At 33.7% G+C, this 27,745-nt stretch overlaps 4 protein-coding genes and 2 long non-coding RNA genes across 10 annotated transcripts; 4 read left to right on the top strand and 2 right to left on the bottom strand.

Moving 5' to 3' along the window:
* The first annotated feature begins 153 nt into the window (after positions 1-153).
* On the top strand, positions 154-5,893 carry LOC124452571 (molybdenum cofactor biosynthesis protein 1-like). 3 transcript variants are annotated; one of them, XM_047003141.1, is made up of 12 exons: positions 154-416; positions 904-1,008; positions 1,289-1,456; positions 1,892-2,062; positions 2,309-2,370; positions 2,475-2,546; positions 2,629-2,668; positions 2,798-2,910; positions 3,597-3,707; positions 3,957-4,077; positions 4,426-4,473; positions 4,601-5,893. In XM_047003141.1, the coding sequence occupies exons 3-12, from the start codon at positions 1,300-1,302 to the stop codon at positions 5,566-5,568; spliced, it is 1,863 nt and encodes a 620-aa protein (XP_046859097.1). In that variant the 5' UTR covers positions 154-416; positions 904-1,008; positions 1,289-1,299; the 3' UTR covers positions 5,569-5,893. The 3 variants fall into 3 exon arrangements, with proteins under 3 accessions (XP_046859097.1, XP_046859096.1, XP_046859098.1); XM_047003140.1 differs by lacking the exons at positions 154-416; positions 904-1,008 and adding an exon at positions 432-863; XM_047003142.1 differs by lacking the exon at positions 154-416 and having other exon boundaries at positions 922-1,008; positions 4,426-4,489; positions 4,601-4,739.
* LOC124452584 lies at positions 3,252-19,054 on the bottom strand. Its single transcript, XR_006950809.1, has 3 exons — positions 19,044-19,054; positions 6,310-6,312; positions 3,252-3,428 (listed from the first exon to the last, which is right to left on the bottom strand). It is a non-coding gene; the product is annotated as an uncharacterized LOC124452584 (long non-coding RNA).
* LOC124452575 (tubulin beta chain-like) lies at positions 6,403-11,215 on the top strand. The gene is made up of 7 exons (XM_047003148.1): positions 6,403-6,541; positions 6,871-6,979; positions 8,530-8,640; positions 8,722-9,179; positions 9,585-9,954; positions 10,275-10,399; positions 10,835-11,215. The coding sequence occupies exons 1-7, from the start codon at positions 6,485-6,487 to the stop codon at positions 10,940-10,942; spliced, it is 1,338 nt and encodes a 445-aa protein (XP_046859104.1). The 5' UTR covers positions 6,403-6,484; the 3' UTR covers positions 10,943-11,215.
* Positions 11,553-16,168, top strand: LOC124452574 (C-type mannose receptor 2-like). Its single transcript, XM_047003146.1, has 9 exons — positions 11,553-11,882; positions 12,292-12,558; positions 12,699-12,761; positions 13,002-13,143; positions 13,720-13,985; positions 14,175-14,372; positions 14,676-14,900; positions 15,243-15,396; positions 15,826-16,168. Exons 1-8 carry the CDS (start codon positions 11,807-11,809, stop codon positions 15,380-15,382), a joined length of 1,377 nt encoding a protein of 458 aa, XP_046859102.1. The 5' UTR covers positions 11,553-11,806; the 3' UTR covers positions 15,383-15,396; positions 15,826-16,168.
* Positions 16,345-27,502, top strand: LOC124452570 (follicle-stimulating hormone receptor-like). Of its 3 annotated transcripts, XM_047003137.1 has the most exons (14): positions 16,345-17,263; positions 17,875-17,944; positions 19,942-20,103; positions 20,575-20,861; positions 22,336-22,401; positions 22,652-22,717; positions 23,209-23,268; positions 23,368-23,436; positions 23,523-23,600; positions 23,800-23,868; positions 24,406-24,477; positions 24,612-24,683; positions 25,016-25,087; positions 25,568-27,502. In XM_047003137.1, exons 6-14 carry the CDS (start codon positions 22,668-22,670, stop codon positions 27,129-27,131), a joined length of 2,106 nt encoding a protein of 701 aa, XP_046859093.1. In that variant the 5' UTR covers positions 16,345-17,263; positions 17,875-17,944; positions 19,942-20,103; positions 20,575-20,861; positions 22,336-22,401; positions 22,652-22,667; the 3' UTR covers positions 27,132-27,502. The 3 variants fall into 3 exon arrangements, with proteins under 3 accessions (XP_046859093.1, XP_046859092.1, XP_046859094.1); XM_047003136.1 differs by having other exon boundaries at positions 16,345-17,944; XM_047003138.1 differs by lacking the exons at positions 16,345-17,263; positions 17,875-17,944 and having other exon boundaries at positions 19,787-20,103.
* LOC124452582 lies at positions 24,725-25,603 on the bottom strand. Its single transcript, XR_006950807.1, has 2 exons — positions 25,519-25,603; positions 24,725-24,919 (listed from the first exon to the last, which is right to left on the bottom strand). It is a non-coding gene; the product is annotated as an uncharacterized LOC124452582 (long non-coding RNA).
* Positions 27,503-27,745: the final 243 nt, after the last annotated feature.

Genomic DNA, 27,745 nt, shown 5'->3' with positions numbered 1-27,745 from the left:
CGTTCTGCTCTCTAAATATTTATAATATTTCGTCTCACAACTTAGCATGATTGCATAAAGCCCTTTATCAAAATGACTTGAGCTGAGTAACCAGTTGTTATCATTTTCGGTGATGATAAACAGTGTAAATGTGCCATTACCAACGTGCCATCATCATTCATCACATTCCAATTTTCTTTCATGTTATATGCACAAGATATACTTTTTCAAATTATTTGTTTAATTAAATGTATGGAATGGGTTCTGCTTAAAAAACTTGTGTACAAATGTTCGGATTGCGAATTTTAAATGCGAGTGTTGGCTTTGCTTGGAGGAAGTTGAAAAAAGAAATAGTAGATATTCCAGCTAATCAGTTTCAACAATGTAGTTTTATGAAGACATTATCTACCCGTAAAATAAATGTGAGGGAACAATATGTGAGTATTGATTAAGTTTACTTTATGTGACTACGTTGTCCATTCCATTTATAAAAGATTGCATTTTTCAACCGTTAGCTTTCATGTAGTCTTGCACAAACAAATAATGTGTATTTAACCATATCCCTGTTAGAATTATTTATTATCATAAGTCAAAGTTAACATGCTCTTCTCAGGGTCGGTAGCATAGCAAGCACAACTTTTCTCCTGTTATGGTAATATTTTTTGTGTTCATAGCTCATTGACTTTTACAGCAATGGATTTCTAAAGAAATGAATAATGGTAATCTTTCAAAATTTACATAGCGTAGTAAGTCTGCAGCTTGGCTATGCTACTGGTTTTGAAGGTGTTTAGGTGCTACCATGAGAGTCTTGGAGATTTTAATTGAACCAAAAGAAAAATGAACACAAGCATTAAAACATGAAAATGACATAAATTGCACTTTAGGTATGCTAGACTAAAATATATTTTAACTGTTTGAATATAGGAGTATGATTATAAAAAGATGAATCAAAATCATTGTTAGTAGATACATTTGATCGAAAGCATAACTATCTAAGAATTTCCCTCAATGAAATCTGCAATCTAAGATGTAAGTATTGATATGTTTCACTGAAGGTTACCCAGACTTAGATCTTAAATTGGACAGACTCATCATTATTGTCTTTATAAGTATTCTTAATATACCATGTGTTTTCCCTGGTGAAATTCCTGAATATTACCTATCTGTCCTGTAATGTCCAGCAGGATTCTGGATAAGATAAATTTTAAGGTGTTACACATTATCCTTGATAAAATCTTGTTACAATGAATTTCTTTGTCATGATGTAATTTCTCATCTAAATGATGTGCTTTATGCAAATATATTTTAGGTCAATATTGCATGCCTGAGGAAGGTGTTCGATTGACAGAAAAAGATCAATTGCTTACTACAGATGAAATTATTAGTCTCAGTAAACTATTTGTAAATCAAGGAGTAGAAAAGATTCGTCTAACAGGAGGAGAACCTTTACTTAGAAAAGATGTTGTTACTATATGTGGTGAGATCTACTCTTTCATTCCAATTCAACAAGACATCTTTGTGCTGTTTAGAGGCTTTTTTGAGGAATTCAAGATTGAAATTTGTGTCCTTACAATTTAGTGGAGTCTTTTGTCTTTATGCTTATAATCAACTTTTCTTTTCACCTGTATCTCACACACTTGTCTTTTTTAGAATGTAAAATTTTCACCTGTATCTCACACACTTGTCTTTTTTAGAATGTAAAATTTTCACCTGTATCTCACATGCTTGTCTTTTTTAGAATGTAAAATTTTCACCTGTATCTCACACACTTGTCTTTTTTAGAATGTAAAATTTTCACCTGTATCTCACACACTTGTCTTTTTAAAATGTAAAATTTTCACCTGTATCTCACACACTTGTCTTTTTAGAATGTAAAATTCAATATTCAATTTTCCATCTATTTTGTTTTCAGAAAGACTAAGTCAGATGCCAAATTTAAAAGACATTGCCATGACAACAAATGGAGTTATTCTTTCAAGAGTTCTTCCAGATTTACAAAAAGCGGGATTAAATCTTCTTAATATTAGTCTTGATACATTGGTGCCTAAGAAGTTTGAGTTCATTACTAGAAGAAAACATACTGGTATATACATACTCAATAAACTGTTTAAATTTTGGAGATGTCATGGAAGGAATGCTGTACCCTTTCCATGCTGTAATAAAGAAAATAGTTTTATGGTTGATTGTATATAAAAATGTTGTATTTATATTAAAATACATGAAAGTCATCAATACAAGTTTGATAACAGACACACCTCTCTTTGTCATAGTCCTGATCCAGTGTATTTAAAGTTAAAGTTGTTGCTATTTGGTATTTTTTTTCATTTAGGGTGGCATAAGGTTATGAAGTCCATTGATATGGCTGTCAACCTTGGTTTTCATCCCCTTAAGGTACCCATTTCAGGTTGTTTTAATTGCAGCAGAATCGGATGTTTTTTTTCTCCATTGGGGTAGATTCAGTATAAGCTTGGAGGCTAGTTTTTTTTATTTTCAAGATTAACTGTGTTGTGATGAAGGGCTTAAATGATGATGAAATCTGTGATTTTGTGGCTCTGACTCAAGACATGGTGAGAAATGTAGTTTGTGTAGATAAAAATGACCATTTTTTAATGCATCAAACTTTATGTCTTTTGATTGTTATGTTTGTAGCCTGTTGATGTTCGTTTTATTGAATACATGCCATTTGATGGTAAGAGAACTTTCTGATATGTATTACTTTCACATCAAGATTTTGATGGTTCACCGTTTACTTTTATCAATATATTCATTAACATTTTATGATTCCAATCATTTGTTAAAGGCCTTTATTTTTGATCAGGAAACAAATGGAATTTTCATAAGTTTGTCTCCTATCAAGAAATGTTGAAAAAAATTCGCGCAAAATGGTCCAATGTTGTAAAACTAGAGAATGCTGTAAACGAAACGTCTAAAGTAAGTTGACTTGAATTTAGAAATAATTTCACAAACTACTATCTCATTATAAGCAGGGGGGGGTACATCCAAAAAACTGGAGGAGCTCTACGTTTTGGGAACGAATTTTGTAATGTTTTTATTTGATGGAGAATATTTCAATTCTAGCCTGGCCATTTTTGTCCTTTATCAGTTGGTGTTGTGGACTGACTTTTTATGAATAATTATTGAAAGCTAAGAGGATGTCCTCCTTTTTCCCTAATGAGAAATTGACATTGCTTTGTTACGTATGTGGTCAAATTTGAAAGATCACGTACAATATATATCTATTACATATATAAATGTTAAAAAACTAAATCAAATATGACTAAAATCAGTGTTTAAAAATATCCATGATAAAGGGACAGTCAAATGTAAAGACAACTTTCCCAATAACCTAGGTCAATATTTAAAGAATGTTCGCGAGTTGAGGCAGATCGACTTCCTCGTATCGCAGTAATTGCTGACCTAATCAGTGCGAAAGACAGTTTACAACGCATCTACGCTAGCGTGATGTCATATTGCAGCGTACAATATCCTTACTTTATGGAAATAGTAAATTCGTCCTTCTCACATATGTATTTTGAAATGTATATATATATATACATATAAAGTTCACCATAGCCCATTGTTATTGAAATTTGGTTGTACACTTATTGTTTTATTAGGCGTACAAAATTCCTGGTTTTGCTGGTCAACTTGGATTTGTGACGTCAATGAGTGAGCATTTTTGTGGCTCATGTAACCGACTGCGAATTACTGCTGATGGAAATCTCAAGGTACTAACGAAGACGCAAAGTTTGTGTTTTGGGCATATTCAGATGTTTCCGTCTAAAATGTATAAATAACGTGAAATTAAAACGATCTAGTTACCTGTTATTTGTGTAGTATATATTTTTACTTTTTTTTATCTACGTTTAAATGATGTTGTTAGAACATTACTTGTCAATGAAACGTGATTATCGTTTCATTATCATAGATTATGATACACGAACTTCACATGATACAGAAATTAATTTTGTGCCTAGGTTTGTTTGTTTGGTGCGGCTGAAGTAAGTTTACGTGAACTTCTGAGGTCTGGATCGAATGAAGCAGAGCTTGTTGACGTCATTTCCGCAGCCGTTTTACGCAAGAAGAAAGAACATGCAGGTAGGAAGTGTGGGTGAAACTATTGTTTCATTACGGTTTGTAATGGAATATATAAATAGTTACTCCCTCAATCATTGAGTATGACTATATGACAGCACAATACATACAAACTGCATAAGGTTACTTCTACGTTTGTAAATGAGATCGTCCAGGTTGGTATAGTCCTGAGAAGGACTGTTTTTGTTGTTGTTGACTGACGTTTCGACAACCTTAGCGGTAGTCATCTTCAGAGTCAATGGTTCAAACCATTTACTTTGATACTTCTTGTACAAACACAATGTAACAAGAAAATGTGGAGGTATTTGTACAAAAACGGTTTATCAAACTATGGAATATTTTTCTCTCTAGGCATGTTTAATATTGCAAAGCAGAAAAACCGTCCCATGATTCTCATTGGTGGGTAAACTAACCTGTAGGTAACTGTTAAGTACTTCATAGCAATAGTTTTGTACTGCTATATAGTTTTCACTATGTTTGCGTAAGCTCGAGCAAGTTGGCTTTATATTGTTGTTATTATATTTAGATCAAAATATCCACGAAACATCAGCCAAATTGAGCAATGAGAAATTTAAAATTTTAACAATAACGAGCGAGAAGTACGTCCTACAAGGTATTCGTAATTTTAACCGTCTGACGGCTATCGTCAATATTTCTTTCACAACTGTTCATAGCAATACAGGGAATTTCAAAAGTGATATTCGATGCGGCTTTAATTTCAAACAATGCTGCACATCATGGAAAGAAATTCTCTGCAAATATTTTTCCATGATTATATACTCCGACGTGGTTGGAACTTTAAAAAGAAAATGTGCTATCGAGGAATTTTTGTTTCCACATTATCACTTTGAACAAAAAAACTCTAAGAGCTCTAGGTTTAAAAAGTTAAATGCTCCGCATATAACCAAAGTACAACAAAATTTTAATGTATTGCGACGATATTTGAATACAACGTCCTTGACAACAGACGACATGGAATCAAAAATGACTTATAAGAGTAATCGGGAAATGTCAGAAATTAGTGATATTTTGACACATGTGAATGAAGATGGCGATATAAAAATGATCGACGTGGGAGAAAAAGAGAAAACACGACGCTTCAGTGTGGCCATTGCCACTGTAAGACTTGGAAAAGAGGTTTTTCGATTGGTCAAAGAGAATAGTATCGAGAAAGGAAATGTTTTAAATGTTGCAAAACTGGCTGGGATAATGGCGGCGAAGAAGACCTCTGATCTTATTCCACTTTGTCATAATATTCTGTTGAGTGATGTGGCGGTTGATTTTGTCTTAAATGAAGAAACTTGGAGTGTTGTAATCGAAGGAAAAGTAAAATGTCATGGTAGAACAGGTGTGGAAATGGAAGCATTGACATGTGTTTCTGTGGCAGCACTTACTGTATATGATATGTGCAAGGCTGTCTCCAAAGATATCGTGATTTGTGATGTGCGGCTATTGGAGAAAGGTGGTGGAAAATCTGGACATTATCGAAGGTGAACCTGATTTGGGGTCGTTAAATATTGTATGTATATGTATTTGTCGCCTAACATTCATAGCTAACGTACGTAAATTGACTGTCGCAAATTTTTCTATGAGTATCTTTTTTTATAAAAAAGTAAGAAATTCTTACAACAGTTGCCTATGCATTGAATATTTGGCATTTTATCATTTTTTTAAGTAGATGAGTTGAGTAATGTGAAAGGACTGTGTCAAAGATGGTTTTTTGTTTAAAAATGTTCAATCAATTTCGGGCGAAGTTTATTTCGAATACGCTTGCTGAAACTTTCCCGTAATGTGTGGCAATAAAAATTTAAATGTTAAACTGGCGATGATTTGTTTATCTTTCCTGTTGTCAATAAAATAATGGTCGATAATCAATAACGGAAACAACAATATATCTTTGTCATAATTATCATCATATTGTTTTAATTAAACTAATCGTCGATCAAACATATGCATAGCTTCATTTTTCACTTTTCCAGAGCATAATATGTTATCGAACAAGATTCATTGGAATGCATAAAAACATTTGTGGATTTTTTTTTCACTACTGCCGTACGTTGTACAAATATTATTTTCCAATGTCACTGCAAGTCATGTAAACTGGAAATTACAGTCACACAATGGTACTGAAGCACATTAAAATTTCAATCTTTAAAAATTATATACTACGTGCATTCAAGTTATTATTACATTATTTCAAGCATTCGTAATGATGTTTGATCTATCTTAACTTACCCCCTTGTTGATGTTGATTCTCAGATCAACACCAGATTAAAAAGGATTTGGAATGAAAGATATTTTACACTTCTATACTATGTAGTGAATAACTTGTTTAGCCAGTAATAGTGACCGCGGTTATTGCTAACATTGTCATCATCGTTATTGCTAGTTGTAGAATTTTTACAATAAAATGAGGGAAATTGTTCACATTCAAGCAGGGCAATGTGGTAATCAAATGGGAGCCAAGGTATTGAAACCATTTTCATTATCTTGACTGCATTGTTTTCCGTTAAATATGTAGAAGTTGGGCATTTGCAGACTTAGTAACCAAAACTTAACATTTTTCATCTGTCATTATTTATTTCTTCGTAGGTTTTTTATGGTTGAAGCTGATCATTTAGCTTCTCTTTAGCAGGAATCTTTGTTTTCACTTCATTTATTTTCAAGTTGGACTGTTAATGTATTTGGTTTTTATATATTCAATGAACCATCCCTTTGAAAATCAAGTTGCTCTCCATTTTTGATTTACCTCACATCTAACTTTGGGAACTCTTATTGCTTGTTCTCTGTTTATAGTTTTGGGAGGTTATCTCTGATGAGCATGGTATTGATCCAACTGGAACTTATCACGGAGACTCTGATCTACAATTGGAAAGGATTAATGTGTATTACAATGAAGTTTCAGGTTTGTTGGATCTCTGGTGGTGTGCAATATGACCGTGCCAAGTATCACAAAATTAAATTATTACAGGATTAGTTTTTTAATTAAAATGGAAATACGTTTCAATCCACCTTTTCGACGGTAGACACACGTGTCAAAAATACGGAATGGTGGCAATAAAATGGTTAAGAGATGCTTTTGAGTTTTGGGGCATTTGTGAATCTGATTCTAGTTATTCGTAGCGATTATTTATAAAGGCAGAAGACATAACGGTAAATATTAACCATTTTGGGTTAGAAGCATAACGATCGAAGGGAAGCTTGAATACTGGCATGATGTCGCGCTAATGACTTTTTTGCAAAATTACTCAGAAGTAAAGTTACTTTCTAGATTGAATCAAGAAAAAATGGTAAAGTAAAAAGAAATTTATTATCGAAAATGAATCAAAATTTTATAATTTTATGACATAAGAGTTCAATTTAGACGATACAAATGGCTTGGCTTATTAAATATTATCTTTGTAAAAACTATTATTAAAAAAGTAGATAATCCCTTTCTTCCATGAAGCCCATGGGTGCTTTCGTTCATGATGAGGGAGTTACATTGTATAAGGAGGCTCTCGTTCACCACGAGAGAGTTATGAGAAAGTTACATTGTAAAAGATAACAACTAAAAAACGTATAAAAATGTTTAGAGTTTGTTAAATTATAATTCGAAAAGGCAGAAGTTGTTTGAACCTTTGTAGTATGCTTGGATGTTCTAGTTTTTTTTATGAGATAAGATAAAATTCAAAAAGATAAAATTCAAAAGCAAAAAACCCCGTTTTCGAGCCATGCTTCCCGATACCTTCTTAATCGCAAGGCACTAGAACGCCGCATTGTAACGTTTCGGTAGGAGATTTCGGCCCTTCCACGCTATCTTACTTGGGAGATGCAATAGCAAGCTTCCGCCCATCAGACCCCGAGATCACCTGCGATAGGCTTTGCTCGTGGTACGCAGGGAGAGTGCGGTCGCCACTGAAGTGTGGGCCCCTAAGCCACTGCATACTATATCGCACCCAGCTTCCACTGCTAGTTGACATCTACTATATCCAATATTGGCTTTATATATATATACAAAAATTCAAAGGCTTACGAAAGTTGTGGTTTATTAAAGTCACTACTGCGCATGCTCAGATGATTTCTTTGATAATTTGTGACTAAGTAAGCTAATTGCCTCAAATGTAATGCAAGTACATATAGTTAGTCGTTGTCATGACTATGAACAATTAGTCAAGTGGACTGCGCATGCTCTAGCGCATGCGAAGATGATTTTGCTATTAAATTGTTTCGGTGCTAGTAGATGAAGTTGGTCGTTGCTATGACCATGAACTCAGGCAGCTGGTCAATTTGACTTCGAATGCTCAACCTGAATACGCATGCGCAGAGGATTTATCTTAAAATTTGTTACTTTTGTTGCTCGCAAATCAATACTCGGCCCACAATAAATGAATTTCTTTCTCTGCAACGGATTTCCCTCCGAAAAACCTTTTTTGTGCTTTTGACATAATAAAACGATCGTTATCTATTCCACAGGTGGTCGTTATGTTCCACGCGCCGTTCTCGTTGACCTGGAACCTGGAACGATGGACTCGGTACGATCTGGACCATTTGGCCAGATCTTTCGTCCCGATAATTTTGTTTTTGGTATGTTTTAGACGTGTCTTTTCATCTTAGAATCTCACGTAATTCGGTGATCATCCAAATTCATTTATTTGCTTTTGACAGGTCAGAGTGGCGCTGGCAACAACTGGGCAAAAGGCCACTACACAGAGGGGGCAGAGATAGTGGATTCGGTGTTAGACGTTCTTCGTAAAGAAGCTGAAGGTTGTGATTGCGTACAGGGATTTCAACTTTTACATTCTCTTGGTGGAGGTACGGGATCTGGTCTCGGAACTCTAATCATTACCAAAGTCAGGGAGGAGTATCCCGACCGAATAATGAGCACTTTCAGTGTTGTCCCATCGCCAAAGGTCTCTGATACAGTAGTTGAACCTTATAACGCAACTCTTTCCGTTCATCAGTTGGTTGAAAATACGGACGAGTCATTTTGTTTTGACAATGAGGCTTTGTACGATATCTGTTTCCGAACGCTTAAGTTAACCACACCCACATACGGGGATCTTAATCATTTAGTATCAGCGACCATGAGTGGTGTAACCACCTGCTTACGTTTTCCTGGCCAGGTATGTTTTTGTTTATAATCGTGAAGAACCTTAGGTAGAAACTAATTGTTCTAAAATAACTCTTATAAAGTTATTACTAACTATTAGTGAACAAGAATTACTGAATTACTCAATAATCAACTATTAAGTGAATGTAATGTCTCAGTTATAGTCATTCCTGAAAAATTCCAGTTTCAACTTCATATCAATCAAAGTAAAGACACTGAACTGAAGTTTATGAAATGTCAAGTTTTTTACAAACATATATTCATCATTAAAACTCAGTAATGGTGTATATACAGACACAAAAGTTCAAAATACAATTAATTTTGACTAAGACAGTACAATGGGGAATAAAAATACTTACGTTAAGAAAAAAATAAACTGAAATGTACATCACTAGTTCTTTTTTCTTCTCTGTTTCAGCTTAATTCAGATCTCCGTAAGCTGGCTGTAAACATGGTTCCATTCCCTCGTCTTCATTTCTTTATGCCTGGTTTTGCCCCCCTCACCAGTCGTGGTTCTCAGCAATATCGCGCTCTCACAGTTCCTGAGCTGACTCAGCAAGTTTTTGATGCCAAGAATATGATGGCCGCCTGTGATCCGCGTCACGGACGTTATCTAACTTCAGCGGTGATGTTTCGTGGGCGCATGTCGATGAAAGAAGTCGACGAGCAAATGTTGAATATACAAAATAAAAACAGCTCTTATTTTGTCGAGTGGATTCCGAATAACATTAAGACTGCTGTTTGTGATATCCCACCACGTGGGCTCAAGATGTCGGCAACTTTCATTGGTAAGTTTAATGTGATTTTAAGAGTTCACTTTTACAAAATGTTGTCAATCGGCAATGCTAAAAATCTACCACTACCACAACGAGATTTCTATTTTTTGTTTGAACGGTTCATGCAACGTTTTAAGATGTAGATTCTAAGGTTTACATACTTTGGAATTTTTTCGGATGATCAAAATTGGAGGGTAAAGTAGATAAAGCTATAAGATGTTTTAAAAAATTTCTTTTTGTGTTATCCGTGCTGACTGCTGCGTACGTATTTTGAAATCATCTGTAATTGTAATTTGGACGAAAAAAGAAAATGTAACGTCTTATTCATATAGGTAATAATACTTCAATTCAAGAGCTTTTTAAGCGTGTGAGCGAACAATTCACGGCTATGTTTCGTCGTAAGGCTTTTTTACATTGGTACACAGGAGAGGGAATGGATGAAATGGAGTTCACTGAGGTATGCCTTCCCATTTTTTCTTCTAAAAGTGATTTTTATATCATACGTGTTTGTTTCCACTTTTCTTATTCTTATATCTTGCAAGTCCTTGTGCTATATATGTCCTCTGGTGTTTTGTCCAATGATCTAAATGTCTTCAACTTTGGTCATTATATTATTTTTACTTGATTTTCATTATTTAAATGCATTGTGCAGTATTACATAGGTTAAATACACAAATTTTGGCTCTAGAAAACAGACATGAACAACATGTGATCAATACAAACTGCAAACATTGTTTTCAACTAAGTTTTCGTGTTTTAACAAGTTTCTAACATGAACAACATAAATATGTTTGACCATACAGCCAAATATTCCAACCTGGTTGGACAACTACGAACGACTTGAAACACGTTTGTCCAGATGCACGAGTTTAATTTATTCCCTCTCTGATAGGCTGAATCTAATATGAATGATTTGGTTTCTGAGTATCAGCAATATCAAGAAGCTACAGTGGATGAAGTAGGCGAGTATGATGAGGAGGAGGAAGGTGAAGAGGCTTGATGATGTCATACATTGATATTTTGTATGATGTCATGTGTGTATGATGTCATGAAATGTATGATGACATGACACGACACAATTTTCGAAACAATTGTGGCATGTTGTGTAGACGATTTTTAATTTTCTTATTGTACAAACTATCACCAGGATATTAAACTAAGCTTGAAAGTTTTCTTTTTAATGATCATAATGGCAGACACTTTTCATAGTTTTCAAGGCCAGTCTATTTTAACAGTACGATAAATATTTGCGAATAGATTTTTTTTTGTTTCACTCAAGTATTTTCTTAAAAAAATCCCACCAAAACACTAATTTCATGTAATGGTAATTCTTTTGAATCCGGCATTTCACACTCCTGTGTTGGTACAAATTTGAACCACATGTTGGAACCAAAAGTTTGAGCAACTAGTCGTTCATGAATTTGGAATAAAAATGATAAAATTCATCAATATTTTCAACTTTTACTACTGCTCTCTTTCGATGGTTGTCTAATATGACGTTACCAGTTTTTGGATATGGTAATATGATCTTTTACTGATTCAAAGTTGACATTCGATACGCGTCAATCGATCGCGTCTTGTTGTTTCTATGCAAACATTGATATATGTACTCAATCTGTATCAACGTTTCAACTTCACTTCTTGTAATGGCTGTCTAGCTTATTTCTTATAGCACTGTATCATATTGGCTTCTTAGCCAAGTACAAGAAAACAAACCGTATTGGGAAAAGAGTCTTACTTGACAGACTCGTAAGATTGTCTGTAAAGTTATTCAATCTCATGTTACATGTATGCCTTACATGAGTTACATAAAGCGAGTGGTTTAAAGCTGTTATATTATAGGCCCAATTTCTAGGCGCTTGTGATGTGTCTAATTTCTATTCCTCAAACGTGGCTCGCTATTAGCGTTTTACTGTTAAAACACTTTGACTTCGGAATCGGTAGGTTTTAGAAAATATTACCTAATGCTTCTTTTGCATGACTGTGATGTAACTGATGTTTGCTATTCAAAACAATGATTCTTATAATCTGTTTTCGTTATCGCTGTGCTCACCGCCTACCAACTAGCACTTTGTTTCTTATATTTTTATATTCTTATTTTTTTGTTCTTGTCATACGAGTTTTTGTGATACTTCGTGTCTGTTTCCCAAGTTATTTATCTTCTCTCTTCTTTAGGGTATATATCGTCTCTCTTTAACTGAGGTCTCTGTCTTCTCTCCTTGGAGTATTCATTTTCCCTCTTTCCTTTAAATGCTTGTGTTTGTAGTTATATTTATCTTCTGCCTTCTTTAAAGTATTCATTCTCTTTTTTTCTTATGGTATGTACGTTTTCAATTTTATCTATTACAGGCAAACAAGATTTTATTCATTCTAAGAATCCAGTCAGACTTTACGTTGGCCAATGTATTACTTTCACTGCACGACCGTCATACAGCGTAGTTGGAAACTGGACATGGCGTAAAAATACACGTCCATTAACAACATCATCCCGTGTTGTACAAGATGGCAATTATTTACACATTTATGATTTAACTGCTTCAGATGGCGCATATTATTCAACCTCCGTACAAACAGTTGAGAGAAAAGAGTTCTTTCAATTCTGGCTTACTGTGAAAGGTATCATGGTTGTTGAGAGAAAATTTTAATGATTTAAAATATCGATTAGTACTGGTTTCTTTGATATTTTACTCTTTAAAATACTTGTTTCTTTGATAAGATGAAAAGGTTAAGAGTTAATCTATTTTTGCCTTGAACAGAATGTGGCGATAACGAAAAGAAAAGTCCATATTTTCAAGGGAAATGCAAAAGTTGGTGCCAAAGTAAGTCCTTGTCCAGTGCCCAAAAGCAAGAAGAGTTTGATCAATGCCAAAATACTTATAATAGACTGACTGGGCTTCAATAACAATGACAAACTTTGTGATTGTTTTGGGTCTTTCTTTTGCTATGTAATGTTTTCACGTTTTCTTCACAGAAAACGAATTAAACAGAAACGAGCGGAGGCGTAAACAATCCATTTTTGTCGTACTTGTGAAATGTTTTTCATGTCTTTTTTTTGTCAGAAAAATGTGATGTTGGCTGGAAATATTTCAAGGAAGGATGCTACAAATATTTTGCAACGCCTAAAAGTTGGGAAAATTCTTTGGATAGTTGTCGTTCCAAAGGAGCTAAACTCACCGTCGTTGAAAGCAAGGAAGAAAACGAGTATGTTTTAGGAGTATGTAGTTCTATGAAGAAAAAACCATTGCTGTTACACGGACTAGACAAGAAACTTGGATGACGAAAAAAATGATAAATGAGAAATGAGAACAGTCTTTACACTACCTAAAATATAAACTAAGTTAAGGTGTGTCAGTGTAGGTCTTGATGAATGAACAACAGAGAACAAGAACAGTCTTTACATTACCTAAAATATAAACTAAGTTAAGGTGTGTCAGTGTAGGTAGTGATGAATGAGCAACAGAGAACAAGAACAGTCTTTACATTACCTAAAATATAAACTAAGTTAAGGTGTGTCAGTAGAGGTAGTGATGAATGAGCAACAGAGAACAAGAACAGTCTTTACATTACCTAAAATATAAACTAAGATAAGGTGTCTCAGTGTAGGTAGTGATGAATGAACAACAGAGAATGAGAGTACACTAATGATGATTTGTGTATTATGTACATTGACAATGATTAACTTGAACTGTCTAATAATATCAATAGCTGTATAAATATTACAATAATGTGTATCATTGTTGGTATACACATTAATAATATTGATTACATATTTGTCAGGTTCGTCTCATCTTTGTTAGAAAGTGGTGAAGGGGCGTGGATCGGATTAAATGATCGTTATTCTGAATCTAAATACACTTGGAATAACGATGCAGATGAAACCGTACATTATTTTTCATGGGCAAAGAGTGAACCAAGCAATACAAATGAAGATTGTAACATTGAAAATTGTGTAGAAATGAAATATGGTAGTTTAAAGTGGAATGATATGATTTGCAATGGGTATAACGCGTTTGTTTGTCAGCTGGACATGAGGAATTTTAACGGTAAGATCAATTTCAACGATTATCGATATTTTTAAAACGGCACTTGTGCCGTTTAATCATGAAGTCTTATGCAATGAATTCTTATCAAAACTTCGTCTTTATGTTCTCTAGTTTAGTGTCTTTGTTTGAAGTAACCTAACGTTGAGTTTTTAGTGATAGTCTAACAAAACAAGTAATAAATTTTTGCAGTTTCGTCGTCTTGGTCGTGTTTTTCTCAGCGCTGTTACAAATACTTCCGTGATGAAGTAATTTGGAAGGATGCTAAGAAAAGATGCCAGTATATTGGAGGACGTCTGGTATCGATAGAAAATCCTGATGTATTAAAATTTGTTGGAAAGTTGATCGCAAGAAATATTTGGATTGCTCTTAATGATATTGCTGAATCAGGTAATTGACTTGGAATTTTCTTTAACAACTACCTACGCAGGTTATTTTTTGTGTCATTGTACTGCTGTTTATATTCATACATTTGGCGCAATAGAATATCATTTTGCATCTCTTTTTAGTAGAAAAAGCACTAATAACTGAACAAGTTTATGACATATAGGTTCAAGCATAATCATCTTTTGGTTTTGAACAATTTGTAGTTGTAGCTATGCCATTAAATTAAGCGATCTTCATTAAAGATCGTTTGTACCTGATATCTTTGCCAAAATAGAAAAGATATAATTTACAACTTTCATTATGCAGGCAAGTACGTATGGTTTGACTCTGATGTTGGAAAGTTATCCAACAAGGCTTCATATTTTAACTGGGACAATGGCGAACCAAACGATAAAATTCACCAGAAAAGAGGCTCGGATAAACTATGTCCTGGCGAGGACTGCGTACGAATCAATCGCTGGAACAACAAAGTGGCCTGGTACGACTCGAAGTGTAGCAAAAAATACCCGTATGTGTGTGAGAAAGTGCTAGGTATGTGTGAGTGTTAGTGAGTATCATCAGACGATACATTTCTAAAGATTAATTCATTGTACTCTCTCGATTCCCTTTTGCTCCTATTATCCTTTTTCTTTTTTCAAACTTAGTTGTTTAACTGTCAACGTTTTAATGAGAGGTATAAGTTTACCGGACAGAGAAATTTATAGAAATAATGTAAAACTAAAATATTCAAAATTGTCTCTCAAGGCTTTTTACGTATGCACATGTGTTTCTATAATTCGTCTGGTCCAACGGAACGAAAATAATCTGTTTATTATGATTTGAAAAATTTGAACGTTTACCAACATATACTTACGTCGTGATATATATCTTTAGATAGTTTTTTGATCTTGGCCGCAATTATTGGCATATCTATTGGTTCCACTGCTGTTCTCATTGTTATTATCGCGATATGTCAGTTCCGATTACGTCATTATTGGAATAAAGTTCATGTGAAGAAAATGCTATTCAACTGAGATGATCAAAAACAGTGAGTAATGTATCCACTACTACTTTCATACATTGTCGTAAAAGGCATGTGCCCAGTGGGTGCGTGCTATGTTATTTAATTATTTAAATCTCTCGTTTTTTGACATGCTCGTGAATTTTTTTATTCTGACATATTCGTGGTAAATTTCACGATGCCCATTTGAAATACTTGTACTGTTTTCTAAAAAAAACATGTTTTATTTTTCTCTGAAATATTTTGTATATTTAGTAGCTCATCCATCTTTAATGTTCACACGAAAATTTCTAATGGAATATTTCTAAATAATATGTCAATATGGTAAAACTCGTAAAAAATATTTATAAACCCTGTTGTGTTTACGGAAAAAATGACGGACTTGTTTGATTATTATTTCAACATTTGTCGAGAATTTTAATTAAAAATTTATTAATTTCGTATCTAATATTTAAGGTCATCAAGCAATTACGCATCCCAGATATTCTCCATATTTCACCTCGCATTCATCAACTGCTCATCACAAATGACAAATCGTTGGAAGATTGAGAAACACTACGTTACGTGTAGTTAGAGAAAGGTCATTTCAACTTGATATGTTTATTTTTGATTTCATACGAGAGAAACATTTCGTTTGAAAGGTAGGTGTTTTTATGTACATAAGATATATCCATTATATAGCCTACGTTTAAAACAAGACAGAAAACTGTTTCATTTTATAAAGATCTTTTTGTACTTTACTTATATGGGATTTTTTAATCAACTGGTTGAATAACCAGAGAAATATTTTTTGATCAGACTTACTGTAGTGTTTATGTTTACATCGTGACACAAGCCCACGTCCATTGACCCCTTTAAAGATAGATTTACGTCACGTATAACAAGTAATCACTAACAATCTACGAAAACTTCTTTGCTTTTGTTTCAATTAACGTATTCTCGTTGTGTACAAAACCAGGGGCGACGAAACGAATTTTTTTGGAGGTGCTGAATTAAAAAAAATTAAACCAAATGGAAGCGCAAAGTGTAAACATCATATAGAATGTGCATTGCATTTAGTCCTTACGTTTTAAAATTGTTCAAAGTCATTAAAAATATGGTTATGGATTTTTCTTGACAAATCATTTGAATGAAGAGGTCATGATAAGATAATGTTTGGGTATACATTTGGGTAAGAGATATCTCTGAGAAAATCTTCAATAGTATTTCATTATCGTCAAATTCCTTGTTGAGACGAGCAAAGAATTTAAATTAGAAAAACAAGATCTCCCTCTAACAATTAAACTCAGCAATGTCTTAACATGTCCTTGTCTCGTAGTAGCATGTAAAAGTACAAAACATTAAGTTATAAAATACAAAGCATTAATTATTCGACAATTTGTAACAAGAAAATGGCAAATGCGTAGTCTTCAAAAAGGATGAAATATTAGTTATTGTACCGAAAGTGTTTAGTGCGATGTCATATTGGAATGAACTGAATTGTATTATTGATTTATAGTCGTGAAATTCTTAAACATATGTTGTAAAGTTTTCCTATTATATTTATCTTGAGGCTCTATAAAGCAGCTGTTGAGAGCCCGTTGAAGAAAAGCAAAATAATTTATTGAATAAAACAACAAGGCAATGTTCTTTTAAAAGTTAAAAATTGTGAAAGCGATTTTTTGTCGCCCAAACGTGAACTATATCGATACATTTGATGTTTACAGCCTATTACAATTTTAACCACTTTTACAAGTGACATTTTAAAATATGTGGTTAAACAGCGGCTGATATGCACTTCTCAAGATTATAGAATATTATTATCAACTGTACCTCAACTGCTTGTCTATTTTATAGCGCGACTCTAACATCTTTTACATCGTTCTTCTTATATTTAGAGAGGTGATTATATAAGGTATGTAGCTATGAGGAATTAGTGTATAATTTGCTTGTGGAGTTCTGTTCATTAATGCCGTCATTGTGAAAAGCTTTTTGAAACTCTCGAAATTCGACGACATGCTCCCATAAACAATGCCGCGATTTGATCAGGATGTGAAACATGTTTTTTTAGTTACAGTTTCAGTTTTTAAAAAGTTATGTTGAAATTGTTAAAATTACATGTTAAAATCTTAATGAATCTGCACTCGCTTGTTCTTAGTTTGTGGAGTATTTGAAGACACACACAGCTATATTGCACAACTTCAAATATAGAAAACCATATGGGGGGGCTATTGACCAAAATTAATTACGTTTCTTCAATGATGTGTTATTTTCATAATATACGACAAACGCAAGATGTGTTTGAAACAACACAAAGATGAATTGAAAACTCGATGCTGAATTTGCACAGGCGCATAATGTTATGTACACATAAAAACATGACAGAGTGAAGTGTCCACGTGACTTTCTAAAATCTTCAATTCCTTATACTTTTTCTAAATATTTCTTTTGACAGTAAAGTCAGCCGCACTCATAACTGTTGTGGTAATAACTATTCGTTTCTTTTTTGCATTTTGTACTTTGTAGGCTTTGGTGTTTTTCTATTGCCACTATAGCAGCTAATTCGTCATCTCTATATATCTGACATGGTTTTTTGGTAAGCAACATAATATTTTAAACACGCTGTTTTTTATTGCCTACTGATGCTATGGCTATAATTTTTTTTTGTTTTGTGATACAAAGTTGTGTAGCTAGGATTATTATGGTAAATATTGAACATCGTCATCATACAAACATATTTATAAAAGGTTTCTCGAGTTTTGAGGTACCCAGCAAACCGATTAGGTCATCACACAAGCATAAATAATTTGTCGTTTTGAATTACTTTATTGTACTGTATTACTAGTTGGTTTGCTATGAAAAAGCATTGAAAATACATAGCAAATTTGGGTAGTTTTTGAACCTTTTTATCATGTTTCGCAGCTGCAAACTATTTAAAAGAAATTAAACAATGAACGCGACTGTGTTATAGTGCCGCGCTTTTTTGTAATCAAAATGCAATCGTCGATGGATTTGACCCTCCAAGGGTGTCGATCCGTCATTGCCTATCAATTTTCACCCTCAATCTCGTTCAAACGTGCTAGAAGTTCCAACAAAGATTCGTTGGCTTGCCCCGGGAAAAGTCGAAACTTTCTCATAGTTCAAGTTCACGAACAATCGTGCGAGGTCATACCACTGGGTCATACGTATTTGATAGCACTGTGTGCAGTGGTGTGTTCAGTTTAATGTTGATCATTGTTGACAGCGATTTAGTCCATGAATTTTGCTTTATCCTATTTTAAATAGAGTCTACTTTTGTTGCAAAAGTTTGCAACTTTGCATCGGTCATTTATCCGGTGAAGTTGATAGTAGTTTGCTCGTTCATTTCCTAACACCGACGTAGCTATTTTTGAAATTAATGGCATACATACATAAGTTTCTTACCAACCAAATCCAGCTTATAAGTCGATTGAATATTGAATAAAGCCATTTTATAGCGTGGTTTGCTTGCATCATTTAACTCTTATTTGATACATTTTCTGCTCATTTAGAACTCAGAAATGCCAAATTATTATTTTGTAAAAAACACGATATTTTTAGCTTAAGGCTGTTTTGCAAATGTATAATCTGTTATGCAAAGTTAAAACTTGTCGTTATTGAATGTTGTACCTGCCCATTCTTATTGTTATTTTTCGTTTCACATGCTTATTTAAGACCCATGTACTTTTTTAAAATTCACTATAATTTTTGCTGAGCAATACACCCACATTGTATAAGGAAGACATCGATTAGTCGTTCAACGCATTATTTTCTCAAAAGCAAAGTTTTCATGTATATAAATAACAACCTTTATTAAATACAACAATTTTTTAACTAAGCCTAGAAAGGAAAATTAAAGTAGCTATTTACTTGCCGCAAAAGTAAAATTCCAGTAAAATGTGTTTAAACATGATTAATAATATCCATTTTATCCAATAATATCCATTTTTGTCGTGTGTTCATGTTTCGAATAATAAGTTGTGCCAAGTATATTTACAGCAGTACAAGTATACCCTAGTTATTATCATATTTATTATATAAAAGTGGACAATTAACTTCTTTTTGTCCTTAACATATAAACAGTGTTCAGATTTCTGGCAAAATCAGTGAGATAGTCGTTTGGAATGACTTAATAACATATCCATTTTCCTTGTTTTGTGCATGCTGACAAGTACAAAAGTGATTGCAAAGCTTTGGGATCGTGCGTATTTGGGTAAATATAGCGTCAGGCTTGGCGTTGTATGCTGATGAAATCTATTTATATTTGTATTGACCTATTTCCGATGTCATGCGATAAGGTCATTATCTTTCTTTGTATGTTGTCTAAAAGTCTTGTAAAACTTATGACAATATGTGGTATGGACCGGATGGGCTACAATATTCTTGCTACGTCATGTCTTTTTCTTATGCTATCTTTAACCTAAAACTGTGATGACCACAGGCTATTAGTATAAACTTAAGGGTCGCGAACTGCTTTTGTCAAATGTGTTGTTTTTGAAATTTGAAAGATCGCGTTTGCTCTTGTTTTATCAAATGGTGATTTCAAACTAATTACGCTTTATTGTTCAATTATAGATTGTTTGTTACAATTTTACTCAATACTGCATGGGAAAACTTTGCTTGTAGTTTAATGTCATCTAAGCAGTTGTTATTGAGTTATCAAAGACGTGTTGAAACGATATTTTAAACTGTTGGCAGTATCTTTCATATCGATAAGACTAAAGCTGTCATTTTGAGGTAAGTTTGTTGTTGAAATACGATAGTTTTAACGACAACATTATTTATTCCAATTTTATAAATACAATGCAATTGTACTTCCGCTCTATCCCTCTTGTTAGGAAGTTTTCGTATGAATTTGTTGTTAGTTTATCAATAAACCTATGTCACGAAACTTGTTACTAATTACCTAACATCTAATCTCCCAATTAAGTGGATTGAAGTGGATTGGTTCTGCTGCCTGTGGTGTTGAATTTAACACTGTTTTTATGCTTTTTATGTCGCGATTTCATGCCCGCGCACGTTCCTTTCCCGACTTTACAAGTCTTTCTGCTCGGGTTTAAATGAGACTTGACTTTTGTGCTGTAGTCAGTGTATGACAACGCAAAGTTGTTCTTCACACATGTTGTTCTTTGCTTCTATAGAAGAAACGTGCTCAGTTCTTATTTTGTTGAATCGTAAACACATGGTTCTTTGTTTATGATTTTGTAGAACAATACATTGAGCAACATTTAATATTGTGGAAAGTGTTACTCTCTACCTACGGAATATTTGTATCGATTATATCACTGTTGTAAATCATTTCATCTTTGGAAAGCTCAAAATGGTGTTGAAGGCGTTTCTCCTGTGTATGTTGGTGTGTTCTTCAATGGATTAAACGTTTGTGTCTTCGCAATTTCGACCAATGGGAATTGTCAATTGGAAAGTAGGCGATATATCTGTGCGAATGTCACGAAATTTCCATCAAGACAGGATATACCTGGAAATACTAGTGTTGTGTAAGTTTGGAAGTATTCTATAATTAAAGTGATTGTGTTTGTTTAATTCTGTTAAACGATCTCGTGAAATCATATTTGTATCATATATGATTTACCATAGTCTATAAACTATTCCTTTACTAACTGCAACATTTATTAAAATTGCCTTTCGTATGTCTTCTATAATGACTTGGCCTGGCAGTGTCTGAGTCTTGCCTACATGCACTTGTATTTTAAAATTCTTCATACGTAAACCACGAGTTCTTTACAGTATAGATGGTATTATCAAATTTCGACTAACAACAATCTATGGAATCTTTATTATCATATGAAGAAGAAAAGAGTAGTATAGTAACGTGCTGCGAAAATGACCCGCAAGTCGTGCATTGAGATCGTTAATATAATTAACGATATCTTTGCACTGTTTACTCTCTAAATCTTGGTTGTTTTTTGTTTCCTTAAGACTGTAAACAACGTGAGTTTTTCATGTATTTTCTTTTTCATCAGATTTTTGCAATTCAATAACAACGCATGACAAACCCATGTTATAATGCACGCGAACTACCGTTCATTAGCATATATGATTTTCCATTTATGATCGCAAAGTAAAACTCTTAAACAATGAGAGTTAAAATACATTTACTCATTTGTTGAAATAGTATTTATGTTCACTTCACTTGAAGTAACGGGGAACATATTTATTTATTCATATATTTACGTAGAAGACTTTGCCATTTCAGCAGAACAAATATAATAACAGATAACCATAAGTACTTCATATATTGACGTTTGGAAGTTTTGTTTTTTTGAAGGTTTCTATCTCATTGATAAAAGTTTAAACACTCTTTGATTGTACTTGCACAGTTGTACATTAAATTCTATTCACAAATACGACGTCGTAACTGATAGTGGGCGATATTACTCAGGCATGTACGCAGCCACGCCATTGGCACCGGTAAATACTAGAAGTGTATTAGGCATACATATTGAGGATACAGCTTGCTTAGCTCTGCCTTTTCATGTTATGGCATGCTTTTCTAAATGACCTAAGGCTGGTTTTGCAATATTGTATCTTGTTTCCTAACTCGATCATAACTTCGAAATTAACACAACGAAAAGTGTTCATTTTTGTGCACCAAAAAATAAATTACCCCATTGCATCCCTTTGAAGCCACGCCCTAACCCTAACCTTCCCCTTGCATGTATACGCTCTCAATAGTAGTTTATAGCCAGTTCTGTCAGAAATTTCAGCGGTAATAGTTGATGATTTATATTCCTCGTTATGCGAGCGGTATCTTAACATGTGACATTCTTACAAGACCGAGATTAGAAAAATTGGATTAACTAATTACCTGAAAAATTAAGTTGATGTATTTTACTGAAAAACATCGAGAAGCACCGTAAGCGCTTAATTCCTGTTGTGGAGCTTTTCGTGTTTTTAATAAGCTTGTATTTTTTACGTATTACTCTCATACGCTGATGTTTCTTTTTGTAGCGAACTAACTTCTTCTACTTTGATTGGTCACCAAAGAATAGATTTGCCTGCTAGTGTTAGTGACGTGTAAGTATATGACTCGAAAACGTCTTCTTTAGTATTTTGATAAATAAGAAATTCTTATTTCAAAAAATTGAAATAATCTATTCATATTTCTGAGAAAAATCTATCAGTAAAAAAAATGGACGATCATTCATTACGAAGACGTAATTTATAAATACGTAACGTAATAGAGTGTGTTAACTTTTCATGGCGTGAGGGCCACGACTGTCTGCATACAGTATTTTTCTTAATGTTATACACCGCATTGTTTTAGAGTTATAAAGAAATCGATGTTGGGGAAAATTGGAAATCTAACTTTCTACAAGAGATTGAAAGTGTTGTATGTATCAATTGTGCGGAAAATTGCTCAAACTTCGGCAAGGATATAAAATCTTAATGTTCAATCTAAATATACACTATCGCGATTTCCTATTTACGTCGTAGTGCATGGATGACGTAAAAAAATGAAGATTTTCCTTTAGAAAGTAAAATTTTCAACTTCAAGAAGAGACTCGTGATTGATCATAATCATTGATCATACATATTGTCGCTAGCTGGGATTCATGATGTCTTAAGTTGGGGCCGTTTACACGAATCCTGGATAGAGTTATCCGCTGGATAGGAATTCGTTAATTTGATACTTTTAAAATTCATAGAAAGGCAAAAGTCGAATTTAGAAGATTTTATAACATATTAATTGGAATATTTGAAAAAATAAACACCTTAAAAATATATTTGAAAAGTCGGCATCCAATGGTTATGTACAACTGTGAACTGATTACGAAGTGTAGATATCATGATTTATCTCACGATGTGTTTTATAACCTTTAGACGAATTGAAAAGAGCACAATCATCGACATGAGAGAACTACCTGAAAATGTGGAAGAATTGTAAGTTTTTCTGGATTTGAAATTTAGACTTCCAGCTAATTTTACACTTCCATATGAAAAATTCTTTATGCTCAAGGTATATTATTTCTTTATTTTTAGGAGAATTTATTCTTCTACAATAAAATCTGTTATTGGACATGAATCACCAAATTACGTTCTCGATGTGTTGTATGATCATTTTCTATTGCTTGTGTATAACATTCCTTTTGTAATGCAACGTCTTTTAACGATGTCAAATTTTGTATTTTCTCTAGATCAATATCCGATAGCAATATTACCAATTCTAAAATCAAACCTGGAGCATTGGACAATCTGTTTGATCTCATTCATTTGTAAGTGTTGTGTGTCTTCAATGCACTAATTAGTAATTTTATGTAAGGTATAACAAAATGTTGATGATTGAGTGTTGAAAATTAGAAGGAGTAATCTAGCATTAAAATTTCAATTCTTCTTATGCTTAACTCCAGTGTGATAGTAACGAGAATTGGCTAAAAAATTACGCTTTCCAAAATTACTGTTCATTTTCTGCAGGATATTGGATAACAATAAGTTGAAATCAGTTCCTGTTTTTAACAGTCCTCACAAGAAACTTAGAAAAGTGTAAGTATGTTATACAAACAACCATGAAAGGAACACTTTGTGCAAAGAAATGTTAATGCTCAACTCGACACTGCATGCAATACGAAAAACTGCTCGTGATTTAAAAAAAATGTTTTTCCATCATTCGTATTGACCAAAGTATGACTCATATCTTCAACAAAAATGGTGCGCAAGGGAGTTTGAGTCTAATGGCAAGTCTATGTTCTGTCTCATTTGTCAATCGTTTGAAACATTTATGGTCATATACGAAGTAGCCTCTCACTCCTTGAGAGATAATGTTTTCTAACATATTTTTCATAGTAAAGAATTTACGCATTATTCTTTTGAAATTTCTGTCAAAATCATATCGCTTCTTAAAAACCCATGTTACTATATATAGGATATAGCAAATCAAATTTCAGATATTCAAAATTTAAACGATGATTGTCGATAGAAGAATATTTAAGCAATAACATTTGTTTGTGTATGAGACGTAAAGACTTACTTTTCTTCCCAAAGGCAACTAGCCAAGATTTCCTGGTATTTTCTCTTATATAGAGATTTACGTAACAACAATATTGAGAAAGTTGATAGTGAATCATTCAAAAAAATTTCAGTCCTTAATGATTTGTAAGTATATTGTGGTGATTTTTGAAACGGTGGTTATACACAATCAATGTAATGATGATACATATCGTATTTGAAAGCTTCATTTGTTTCTTTCATGCATATTTTAAAATGGATGTATTTTTAAAATTCTTTAGGAATTTGAGTTATAATAAAATCAAGATTTTACCTAATAACTTGTTTCCGGTCAATAGCTCCCTTGCAATATTGTAAGTATCGATGTCATGATTTTTGTATTAACGAGATCGAGAAAAGTGTGCTTTCGATTTAATGATTGGAATGAAAATAAAGTTCAAGAACAAACAAAATTGTCTAGTCTGTATCTTAACATTGAAGTTGCCTTAAAACATAATTAGACAGGTGACAAAAAAAGACAAACTTGGTTATCTATACACTGTAGTTTTCATGACAAAATTCCTCTTTGGTACATGGCTTTCGTTTATTCCTATAAGTAAACGCAATAAATAAATCAAAGATTGAAATGACAAATTTACTGTCTATTTGAAATAAAATGGATAATTATGTTTTGTTTAAATTTCAGGGATCTTTCACACAATCCAATTACAAGTATTGAACCATCAGCATTTAAAGGCTTGCGTTGTTTGACTACACTGTAAGTGTTATAATCCGAGTTTATAGAACGCGAAGATTTTTGCCTGCATGCACCCTTCTAGTCCTAAATTTTATCCCAATTGCAGTATACTATAATTTACATGTGTTTTGGACTATACTACAAATAAGTCCCATTAGCCATGAACGAAAATATTCTTCGTTTTATATTTCAATGCAAAAATTTTTTTGTGTGTGAATTTGAATACGTCTTTGGAAAAAAAAAATTGTTTGGCAACTATTTGAAATTTCCAAATCCTTTTTGACCACTTGCTTAGAAAAGAAGAAACTGTTTTTTGTCACATGTTATGGAATAAAATTCCAATCGCCACTACTTGACGGATATATTAATACGAGTACGTGTGATGCAGTGTTTTTCATTAAAAACTAGTGAAAACAATGACTGTAGGACTGTAACATGGAGATCATACCAACCATTATTGCATGTGCTGCTCTGAAAACATCATATTTTACTTTTTTTCAGATACTTGGACAGCATCAATATAGAGTATTTACCAACAGATGGGCTTAAAACGGTGAAGGTTTTATACTTGGATGGTGTAAGAAGACTAAATAGGATTCCTCCTGGTTTGGACTCAATAGAAAGGGTAAGGTTAGCCGAAGGAAAGTCTCACCTGTGTTGTCAAGTGATCAACGATAAGTTTGAAGCATTTCAAAGAGCTCAAACATACGATAATGAACATGAAAAGACCTGTAACGGTCTTTCCATTGATACTGATATTGTTGAGAACTCCAATTTCAGTTTCACCATTGTTAGTGAAACTCCAGAGAACATTCATGATCCTAAATTGAGCCGCAAAAAGGAAATATTTGTACCAGTTAACTGCACTCCGGAAAAAACACCTTTCCAACCGTGTGAAGATATCATGGGTAGCAAGGGGCTTACAGCCGCATCCTTTATTATTTCCTTACTTGCTTTATGTGGGAATTTCGTCGTTCTCCTGGTGTTTGCCTTTCTGCCAAGAAACTATAATGTTTCACGGTTTCTTGTTACGAATTTAGCGATAGCAGACATGTCATTGGCTGCCTATCTGTTCGCGCTGGTTGTCGAGTCAATTGTAACATCGGGTAAATACTTTTTGTACGTTGAAAAACTTCAGTATAGTTGGAATTGTGATGTCCTTGGTGCACTGGCTATACTTTCAAACCAGTTATCTGTTTTTTCTCTTACAATGATAACTGTCGAACGCTATTTAACTGTAGTCTACGCAATGTACCCGCGATACAGATTGTCAATGCGGACAGCGGTCGTATGTATGACATTTGTTTGGTTACTCGCTCTCACGTTAGCAATTTTGCCAGTTGTTGGAATTGGAAGTTATCGCAAGGTTGCCATTTGCCTTCCTTTTGATACAGAAAACGGCGGTGGCTATTATTTATCTACCTTGATTGGTCTCAACGGTTCTTGCTTCCTTTTCATATGTACGCTGTACGCTCTAATGTATCGGTCTGTATTCGTGACAAATAACTCCACACCCACTCGTAGGCAAGATTCAAAAGTTGCTCGAAGAATGTTCGTGTTGGTAGTTACTGACTTTGCATGTTATGCCCCGATTGCCGTAGCAAGTATAGCTGCATTACTGGGACATACACTTATCGACGTGGAACAATCGAAGATTCTACTCGTGTTTTTCTTCCCTCTCAATGGGCTGTTAAATCCCTTTCTTTACGCTATTATCACAAAGGCGTTTCGAAGAGATCTCGCATCAATTTTGGAGATGTGCTTCAGGTGCGGTGGCTATCTCAAAAGTCATGTTGCGAATCTTCCCTCCCGCTCCATTCATAGCTCTGAAGACGTGTTGAGTAATAAATCTGCGCGACCCTCCAACGTTGATCTGGTTGCTTTAAATGGTACTGATGTCCCAGGATCTGTGGACAATCCGGCTTCGGTTTCTCTTTCAAAGTCCGAACCAAATCTGACAAAGATTGAAAGTAAGGATGCTATGCATACTTTTAAGAGGGATTTTAAGGATATCGGGTGTAGAAGAATCGAGTTCACTATTCTCAAGTTTATTGGTATGATTTAGAATTCGAAATCTCAAGTAGTTAATAAGTTTCAAACATAGAATAGGACTTCGTTGATCGATTAAATGAATATTGCGAGGATGGCAGCAATGATGGGACTTCACGAATGTTGGTATATATAAGTTGTTAAAAATATGTTCAAGAGAACCTTTAAATTTTTGTGAAAACCCACATGCAGAATTCATGTCTTATTTTAAATGTCATGCCAAAGACAATGATTTTGTACTTATGTGTACATAAATGTACATACATAAATATGCATAAATGTGTTTCAGTCTTGTATATTGTAATTTATGGTTAGTATGTTGATATATATTTATGATTCAAGTTGTAAGATTTTATTAAAAAGATAATTATATTGTTGAAAGGTTGACCAGACGTTTTCCTTGTATAACTTGAATACTGAATTGAGAATTGAATATATTATACTTGTAAAATGCAATATACGACATACGACGTACGATTCCCCTGAATATATCATATTTTCGAAGCCTATATCCTGGAAATTTCTTTCATTTTTGAGAAACGACGTTGAATCCTTGGATCAATGCTTTAGATAGACCACCTTATGTGGTTCACGTTCAGTGTTCATTGTTAGGGAAACTGGGTTCTAGAG

The sequence above is a fragment of the Xenia sp. Carnegie-2017 genome, unplaced genomic scaffold, assembly GCF_021976095.1.
Source record: "Xenia sp. Carnegie-2017 unplaced genomic scaffold, XeniaSp_v1 HiC_scaffold_25, whole genome shotgun sequence".
Classification (NCBI taxonomy): domain Eukaryota; kingdom Metazoa; phylum Cnidaria; class Anthozoa; order Malacalcyonacea; family Xeniidae; genus Xenia; species Xenia sp. Carnegie-2017.
This window is presented reverse-complemented; position numbering and strand designations above follow the sequence as displayed.

What these genes read in the sequence shown, in the direction of transcription:
- LOC124452571 (XM_047003141.1), top strand. Translation starts at nt 1,300, where the DNA reads ATGCCTGAGGAAGGTGTTCGATTGACAGAAAAAGATCAATTGCTTACT. An exon ending in AGATGTTGTTACTATATGTG is followed by an intron (nt 1,457 to 1,891) that starts GTGAGATCTACT and finishes TTTTGTTTTCAG; the next exon opens with AAAGACTAAGTCAGATGCCA. An exon ending in CTGCTGATGGAAATCTCAAG is followed by an intron (nt 3,708 to 3,956) that starts GTACTAACGAAG and finishes TTTTGTGCCTAG; the next exon opens with GTTTGTTTGTTTGGTGCGGC.
- LOC124452575 (XM_047003148.1), top strand. Translation starts at nt 6,485, where the DNA reads ATGAGGGAAATTGTTCACATTCAAGCAGGGCAATGTGGTAATCAAATG. An exon ending in GTATTACAATGAAGTTTCAG is followed by an intron (nt 6,980 to 8,529) that starts GTTTGTTGGATC and finishes TCTATTCCACAG; the next exon opens with GTGGTCGTTATGTTCCACGC. An exon ending in GCTTACGTTTTCCTGGCCAG is followed by an intron (nt 9,180 to 9,584) that starts GTATGTTTTTGT and finishes TCTCTGTTTCAG; the next exon opens with CTTAATTCAGATCTCCGTAA.
- LOC124452574 (XM_047003146.1), top strand. Translation starts at nt 11,807, where the DNA reads ATGTGTCTAATTTCTATTCCTCAAACGTGGCTCGCTATTAGCGTTTTA. An exon ending in ATGCAAAAGTTGGTGCCAAA is followed by an intron (nt 12,762 to 13,001) that starts GTAAGTCCTTGT and finishes TTTTTTTGTCAG; the next exon opens with AAAAATGTGATGTTGGCTGG. An exon ending in GGACATGAGGAATTTTAACG is followed by an intron (nt 13,986 to 14,174) that starts GTAAGATCAATT and finishes AAATTTTTGCAG; the next exon opens with TTTCGTCGTCTTGGTCGTGT.
- LOC124452570 (XM_047003137.1), top strand. Translation starts at nt 22,668, where the DNA reads ATGTTGGGGAAAATTGGAAATCTAACTTTCTACAAGAGATTGAAAGTG. An exon ending in CTGTTTGATCTCATTCATTT is followed by an intron (nt 23,601 to 23,799) that starts GTAAGTGTTGTG and finishes CATTTTCTGCAG; the next exon opens with GATATTGGATAACAATAAGT. An exon ending in TTGCGTTGTTTGACTACACT is followed by an intron (nt 25,088 to 25,567) that starts GTAAGTGTTATA and finishes ACTTTTTTTCAG; the next exon opens with ATACTTGGACAGCATCAATA.